Source organism: Gadus chalcogrammus, chromosome 14 (genome assembly GCF_026213295.1).
Source record: "Gadus chalcogrammus isolate NIFS_2021 chromosome 14, NIFS_Gcha_1.0, whole genome shotgun sequence".
Lineage (NCBI taxonomy): Eukaryota > Metazoa > Chordata > Actinopteri > Gadiformes > Gadidae > Gadus > Gadus chalcogrammus.
The window spans coordinates 20,184,460-20,192,958 of record NC_079425.1 but is presented as its reverse complement, the minus strand read 5'-3'; the positions used below and the strand labels follow the sequence as shown (position 1 = coordinate 20,192,958).

The window sequence follows — 8,499 nt, the reverse complement described above, 5'->3', positions numbered from 1 at the left end:
AGAGAATACAAGGGAAAAACAACAATATGAGAGATAGAGCATGTGCGATACGAATGTATTTGTATGAATGTCATTTGTGTGTGTGTGTGTGTATGAATATGTGTGTATAAGTATGTGTGTATGTTCTGTATCTGTACGTGCGTATGTTCTGCATCTGTATGTGCGTATGTGTGTGTGTGTATCTGTGTGTGTGTTCTGCATGTGTGTGCGTATGTGTGTGTGTGTTCTGCATGTGTGTGTGTGTGTGTGTGTGATATAATTCGATACACTGTCATTTTCTAGACAGTGTATCTTTCTTTTTGCAGGCATTTTTTAAACTCTTAGTGATCCACGGACTAGTTTTCTGTTTTTGTCCATCACTATGGTTTCACCGGACAGTTTTTGTCATAAAGTGATTTAAAAACATTAAGAAATCCATTTTATGCTTTGTCAGTATCTTCTACCTCATATACTACCCTCCAATTCAGTTTCAGTAAGTCATTCTTTAATGCATTTATGTTTTATTCGGGTTAGTATTTTGTGTTTAAAATGACTTCATGGTGTTCTTAGGTTTCCTATAATTACAGTGATAAACAATAAAAAACGGCAAATGTTCACTGATGTCACCGTATAGCAGTACGCTTGCTGTATATATATATATATATACACACATATATTGTCTATTACTGTTGTTGAATGAGAAGTTATTCTAATAGGTCTTGTTATTGTAGGATATGAACCCGTACTGTACATAGTATTGATGAATTGTTCCGTCATTTTATGTTTTATTGGAATCAAAAGGTCAATATTATATTATTGATTGAATTTTTTTCTGCTTTCTCAGGAATCGGGCCATTCGGGTTTTCATTCAAATACACATCTGAGCCCTTCAGTCGTCTTCCCTGTTTCAGCAGTTCAGCTTTGTGTTTCCTGTTGGCAAACCAAATTATTATGACTGGTTAATCCTTCTTGTTTCTCCATGGGAGCCGGTGGTAGGCCTCAATGTTAACAGGGTCCAACTCAATCCCCTTTGCGTGGAGGAACGCCGTCACCTGTTGCTCCACATATAATAATAATAAACATATGTCGACCTTGGGTCGACATATGTCGCGTCCTGCTCGCTCGTCTCCCCTCCGTTCAGCGTTGTTAATGCCAACGCATATGTGCAGGGTTTGGTCTCCAGTACAGTGACAATGCTGTTGTTCATATACTGGTATACTGTTCCAAATCACCCACCCTGTTCTCCAGCAAATTATCCGCTTGTCCTTCTCTGAGTTGTGTAGCCTTAGTTCTTCAACTTCCTCCACCAAGCGCATGATGCTGTTTTCGAACAGTCGAGTGATTGTTTAATATCATCGACCTCCTCCACAGATGCAGGATGTTTTGGTGGAATTGCGTTTATTAGAGCAACGATCAAATAGTCAGATCAAAGAATCAGATCAAATAATATGATGCAATTCAATTCTAGTGATCAATGTTGGAGCTTGTCTTTATTGGTGATAGATATGAAAAAGCATTTTAAGCACTGAAGATAAAATAGCCGATCACAGAAAATGAAATCACATTATCTCTCTTATTTCGTTCATATTATGTACTGCAGGTTATGTTTACAATTCGTTACCAAATAGATATCTTGATTACAAGGATTAACGCATATTGTATTTCAACACATTTCAATTTCCAGAAAAACAATTTAAGTAATAAGAGTAAACAATAAAAGCATTGGAGCTTTTTTCAAGCAGAAGTGGATCACTTCTGCTCGATAATGTCCTTGATCACCCCCAACAGGGTCTCCTTGTTGTTTAAGACATTTTCACCGGCCTTCTTTATCAGATCCTCAATCATCTCTGGGCTGTAAGCACCCTGGAATGTGCCATACTTCTTTATGTAATCCTCCAACTTGCTCCCTGAACACATCAGACAACATTTGACTCAGTGAATTGAACACACTTGGTTCAATATGTTTAGATTCTGTTTACTTTATTATGACCTACCACAGTTGTCAACGTTGAATAAGGGAATGTGGATTACAGTGGGGGCTTTCTTCGGCCCCTTGAACACATAGAAACCCTTCGGGGAGCTCACGTCACTTGTTGTGTACTGGATCTTTGGGAAGGAGATGTCCAAATCCTTACACTCTTCAGCTGTTTCAGTCAAAGTCTGTGAAATTAAAAGGTATAAAATTAATAAATGCAGCTTATCATAAGAGCAAGCCATTTCATCTGTAAGAAACAAAGATTTCGATATGGATGCATTACATCATTAAACTAATATGTAAATATTTCTTCTTGAATTTCTGCTTTAATATTTCTACAGAAAACATAATAAATGCAGTAGGTTGCAACCTTACAAGCACAATATTTGTTACCAACTGATCTGATCTTTACATGGAGAGGTTGAATGTTCAACCATTATTTCACTTCCTCACCGTCAAATACATGAAAAGGGAATTGCCTAAAATGTGTATCACTCTGTTTGATTTACTTGCATTGAGCGGGTAAAAAACCGATGGTTCTTAATATTTTCACAGATGATATATTACAAAACGTTGCAATCACAGAGTAACACCTTTTTGCATGTGGGGAGTTTAAGCAAGCAAGTTTGTTTTATCTTCTCCATCACCTCCAACCATTTTCTGCCAGGGATTTGAATGTTTTTCAGGTGTGGACTTCTTACCTCCATTGGATTTCCTGCACTGAAGTCAAAGGAGATGATCAGATCTATTTCTCGCTCAGCTCTCAGTGCACTCATGTAGGGAGAGTTGACTAGCAAACCGGCATCCTCAAAGTGAGTGGTTTCACTCTGCAGAAGCATTTTGTCAATATGTGGAGCTTAAGTCAAAACAGGAAATATGTTAGTCCATGTCTAAAATGCATGAAATATATTTTGTCAACCTTGAATGAAAATACAGTTTGCTGCATTGATTTCAGAGAACACATCATAAACCCTGAAGGCCTACCGTTCATTCTGTGGAGGTAATTGTAATTGGTTCCCCAAATCCAATACTTCAGCAACCCTTCGAAAAATTGCAATATTTTCTTGACGATGTAATCCCAGATCGCTTTGAAAACAAAGCAATAGAATATTGAAATGTTTCACTGCAATTCAATGGATTTGTTTCAATGAGGAATACAACTAAAAAATACTGCAAACAGTAGATTTGTACCATTCTTCAAGTCTGGAAACCAACTCCAGAACGATTTGCAAATGTCCAATGAGAGTCCATGTGCCAATTTCTTCCTGGACTTTAGATCTGCTTCGAGCCACTCATCTTCGTTGATCATCAAATCACTACCGCTCACTGTCTTCTTCCCTACAGCATTTATAAAATAATGAGAATTGTAATAATGCAACCAATAGTTTCATCATGCATTTGCTTGGATTGCTAAAGATAATATAAATGACTTGGATTGATCTCAAGATCTAGGTTCAAGATTGTAAGACTAGAAATATGAGTAAGTTCTAAGTTGAAGTCCCTGGCAGATGGTACCTTTGAGAAGGGTATTCAACTCAACCACCAAATGAGTCCAGTCCTCTCCTCTGTGGATGCCGTAGTACAGTTCTAACACCTGGAGCATTAACCTCGGCCCAGCATGGCTCTGCAACGCCACTGCCTCTTCTAAAGAAACGTAAACATCAACATTGTATTTATGATAACATTATTATATTATATATATAATGATCTTGCCCCTCCTCCATTAAAAAGGCGTCTAGTCTCGCACAGAGAAAGAACCAAGAAATACCAGAGTCAGTGAGAGGTGACTCATTTTACTACATCAAATCAATACAAAGAACTCATACTACACGGAAATCAGACTCCACATCTTAAACCAGTTCTAAATGCCTGTAGGGCTTGTACATCGTGACATATTGTATTTGTATGTTATATTATTGTATCGCTACCCAGGGACCACAGAGGAAGACTAGCTTGAAGCTAATTCTGGTGTTGTGCATGGCCCCTGATAAATAAATAATAAACAAATTATTGCTTTAATAGATGGGAAATCTTAGAAAATAAGTAACACTTACTTTTGACCCTGTCGATAAACTTCTTCAAAAGTTCATCAACCTTGCTGCCACCTGCACCACATATATAGAAAATTAATGAATTAATGAATTGATGGATGGATGGATGGATGGATGGATGAATAGATGGAGGGATGGATGGATGGATAGATTACCTCCAACTAGTTTATCGGGTGACTTTTCAGTTACTTTATCATGGGTCTTCACAAAAACACCCAATTCCTCTCTAACCTCAAGGTTGACCAAATCCTTGTTCCATTCAAAAAATAACTTGCTGGCAGCTGAAGTGACTCTGTGAATCTGTTCGTTTTGTTCTGCGCTGTTCTTCCCATCGAAGTTCAATTGCAGCATAGAGCCATCCAAACCCATCTTTCCTGTACACAATAGGAAACAGTGAAATCAACAATTACAATGAACAACAATATTTGACCAATATCAGCAAAACGATAGAGAAAAAGATTGTATTGATTTGTATTTAAGTGTCACCTAGTAGCAGTTCATTTGCGGTCTTAAGCAGAGGAGCAGGGTCACAGCCAGTGTACTGGCAGAGCTGAAGGTCTACCACAGTAGAAAGAAGCTGAACACCCTTGTGGTCCTTTAATGCCTTCATGTTTTCCCCACCTAAAGACAACATGTGTTAGTACATACTGATAACATGTTACAAACAGCATGTTTGCTATTGTGATACAAAGTGTGATATACTTTGGCATACCTTCAAGCCATTCCTTCAATATCTTCAGAATGACCTCCTTGTCAGCAGGAGCACTTCCACAAAGACCTAAGAAAAGGCAGATTGTTAAAATAACAATAAAGTTGAAGGTAGCAACGGCAGTTTGTAGTTGTTCTCTTCACATACCTTGAAGATATGTCATGTCCATCTCAGGTTTTGGCTTTGTCAGAACGCCCTCGTTGAAGATACTTCCAAAATTGGAGGTTTCCACAAAGGCTCCAGCTAGAGTGTACCCGGCCTCATGGGGGGTTAGCTCAAAGAAGGTTTCTGTACAGTCAAACACGTTAAGAACCAAGTCAACTATGATGTTTAATGAATAAAGTGCTCGCCACTTTTTATCAAACAGTGATGTCACTGCTCTAAAGCTTAATTAACTTGATGAATTGATCAAATACATGCAGAATTACAGATGAAAATAAGAATGCGTTTCATCCTAACGAACTGCGAGTGTGCATCAGGCAACACTGCCTGCACGCCCTCCGTAAATCAATGAGACCAACTGAAAACGAAGCCGATATGGAACTAAAACTGTGATTCTGAAAAAAGTATAAAGGTTATTGAAATTTGTTTTACTGATTATTGAAGATACAAGTGTTTTGATTTGTTAAATGTTTTGAATGAAGGTTAACTTTGAATATTGACCTAGTTACGATGTCTGAAATAGTTGAAATGTCAGAGAAGGTGGAAGGCTCCGTCTCTGACACTTAGGGCCCTGTTTTAAAAGTCTGAAACGCAAGTTAGAAGCGCAAAACGCAAGTAGCTTTGGGGGTGGTTCTGTGGCGATGTTGCTATTTTACCGGCGGATAAATGACTCTTGCGCCCGGCGCAAATCTAAAAGGGTTGGTCTGAAGTAGCCTAATTACCCGTAGGTGTGGTTTGGGCGTAACGTGCAATAAACCAATGAGAGTGCCAGCTCCCATCCCCTTTTAGAGCCATGAGCGCATTTGAATTGGAGGAGTTGATATTTTGACAGTGCGTTTGCAGTCTCCGATGAGACAGATGCATGACCAAATAATTTCAAACATCAAATGGCTGTTTATGGCCAAACAATATGGCCTAATTCACACATGGATTGCTTTTTCTTCTACAACTTCAGAAATACTTAGTCCTCAAATAAATTTCTACAAAGAAAACTTAACACACATATGATTTGCGGTAACTGTGATTATATTTAATGATATATACGCAATACATTAACAAACATTGTTTCTTACCAGTATTGTATGCATTATGGTTATCGACTTGTGTTCCTAATATGCATGTGTCCCCCTGTTAATATAAATTGCCATGGACTGTATTATGCGGTTAATGTTTAGTTTGCGTGTGTTTATACAGATGGACGCACACAAGCGCGCCTGCATTCATTAATTATTTTACACATAAACACACGTGCGCCCGCATTCATTTGGGCGCACGCGTGTGTATGTGTAAAATAGAGATGGCCATCACGTCGTTAAAGAGCTGGACGTTTTGATAGTTGAAGGGTTTCTGTAGCTAAAAGTATGCAAGAGCTTTTAACTGCCCAAAAAACGCAAAATGCAAACGGAATAAAGAAAACTTAAGAAGAACAGTAGATGTGCTTGCAGTAGCAACCACACTGATAATTGGGTATTGGTATTGGATATTTGGAAACCTTGTGATAGTCTCAATTCCATTACTGGAAATTTCCAAAACCAACTGCCAAATAGAAATGTATTGACCACACTGATATTTGATAATTACCGCGTAGCAAATGTTCGTATTTGCAGTCCTGGTTGATGACTGTATAGATGGGATATGGATCTTTGTCATGGCACGTTTTGTAGTTTGAGAGGGTCGATTTGTCTATCTGAGGAGGAATATGGATCCAAATAAATAATTTCCCAAGATGGAAGTATGCTATAGAAATATACATTAGAATTATATTTTGATTATTGTTTTCCTACTTTCTTGACAATCGCAGGCACTACCAGTGCAGACCAGACATCTGTCAGTGAGAAATTTGCATTTGCTCGATAATATCCGATCAGATGCAAAACTCTGTCCTTTAGGCTGACACTGCCGTGCCCAAGTCTTTCCGCAATAACCTTTATGTGCTCCATGTCTGATGACCAATTAGGCTTTTCATAAAGAGAAGCCATGCACCTGTAATTAAGCAGAATACCTTAATGAAAGCACATTTAAAGCTGTTGTAGGTCAGAGACAAGAGTTTAAAATAGAGAAAGCAGAGAAGAACATGAAGGGAGCAAGGGAAGAGATGCCCTCATTGGTCACAAGTGAGCCGGCAGTAGTCTCAAAATGGAAACTGACTCATACAGAGGCAGGCGCAGTTAACTAGAACAGATATAATCACAAAGAATTTAACTATAGCTGACAAGTTACCAAAATAATATAATAATTAAAAGCTTACCGACAGCATGTTTAAGTACATTACTCAGAAATGTCACAGTCTGGCTCTGTCCTTGAGTTGCCATTCTCCACCAGAGGTCATAACTCTTCCCTTGATATACAAAACCTGCTCCCATCTGCAATCACTTCATTCCCCACACCTCCCTTGTCCATCTTCCCAGCAGAACCTCATGTCTCTCCCCATTTTTTATTGCTGTTGCTGTTAGTAGAAAAAATAAGAACTCCTTGTTTTCCATAGTATCGGGTGGCCTGGCCTACCATGTTGATCCAGAGACACCACTCATGTAGAGGGCAGCGTCCAGAAGCCCCTGCTCACCCATCTGGGACAGGGAGCCCAGCAGTCCAACCATGGCTCGCTCTCCCCCTCCAGAGCCAAGTATAGCGATGTTGGGTACCTTACTCTACATGGACAAAGCAGGCTCACTGAGTTACTACACACAAGACAGTAAAGACTTATGTCAGTTCTGCACCACACTCACCAAAGTACAAGGAATGTTGTTCTTCACCAGACATTTCTGAACACAAGGCTTTCTAACAGAAAGGTAGTTTTTTTCCCCATCACTGAGCGAATGCTGGATCCTGTTTTAGATCATATGCAAGATAATACTTTATTAATCCTACAGACATGAAATGGATTCAATAGTCTAAAATTATAAGCCATGTAACTCAATAAAAGAAAAACAAGGCTAACAATTGCATACTTTAATACATTGGTATTATAAATGTTTATCAACCTGACTTGTGCCATCTGGAGACCTGCTTTGCAGAAGGTTTACTAAAAAGAGATAGATGAAGAATTAAAGAAGTTGCTCTCTTTTCTTAGTGCCACTGCTTGATTATAACCATTGATCAAAAAGCCCACTGAAAGTTTAAATAAATAAGAAAAAAATTTAAGGAATTAATGTTGTTGTTTACCTTGACTGAGAAAACACGGCCCGCTGAGTTGTTTGTGGTTCCGGGGCTAGGTATAACTTGAAGTGTGGTAAAGTGAATAAAGGTGCTTTATCAAGAGATACAAGGTAAACTGATGTTCACTATGGATGTGGTTCATAAAGCATCTGTCGAATAAAGGTAAAAATTCTGTTTATATTGGTATAGGCGGAATGGGGAAGAAGCCACGCCTACAGGGTCGGATTTAACGAGGTAAATCTCAGTCTGTATTGGCATGGGCGGAATGGTAAAGAAGACACGCCTACACCCAGGTGACAACAAAGATAAGCTTAAAGGTTGTATCGGCGATTCTAGTCTGAAACATAAATGATCACATTCATCTGATCTTTCCTCGCGATCCACCAGCTGCCCGCTCAATAAGCAGGCCGTCAAAAAAACGCGTCTCTGTAGGCAGATTATTTTCAGAGATCGTACACAAAAACAAA

At 38.8% G+C, this 8,499-nt stretch overlaps 1 protein-coding gene across 1 annotated transcript; it reads right to left on the bottom strand.

The window, feature by feature from the left end:
• Positions 1–1,400: 1,400 nt before the first annotated feature.
• LOC130403018 (cytosolic phospholipase A2 gamma-like) lies at positions 1,401–8,166 on the bottom strand. Its single transcript, XM_056607116.1, has 17 exons — positions 8,039–8,166; positions 7,858–7,898; positions 7,603–7,702; positions 7,382–7,524; positions 6,661–6,859; positions 6,458–6,563; positions 4,862–5,002; positions 4,718–4,783; positions 4,492–4,626; positions 4,161–4,379; positions 4,009–4,059; positions 3,470–3,598; positions 3,146–3,292; positions 2,939–3,040; positions 2,656–2,810; positions 1,974–2,139; positions 1,401–1,886 (listed from the first exon to the last, which is right to left on the bottom strand). The coding sequence occupies exons 2-17, from the start codon at positions 7,869–7,871 to the stop codon at positions 1,729–1,731; spliced, it is 2,031 nt and encodes a 676-aa protein (XP_056463091.1). The 5' UTR covers positions 7,872–7,898; positions 8,039–8,166; the 3' UTR covers positions 1,401–1,728.
• Between the last annotated feature and the right edge of the window lie 333 nt (positions 8,167–8,499).

Coding starts and splice junctions, on each gene's coding strand:
- LOC130403018 (XM_056607116.1), bottom strand. Junction 3,599..4,008: donor GTTTATCGACAGGGTCAAAA/GTAAGTGTTACT, acceptor ACGTTTCTTTAG/AAGAGGCAGTGGCGTTGCAG. Junction 3,041..3,145: donor GTTTCCAGACTTGAAGAATG/GTACAAATCTAC, acceptor TTGTTTTCAAAG/CGATCTGGGATTACATCGTC.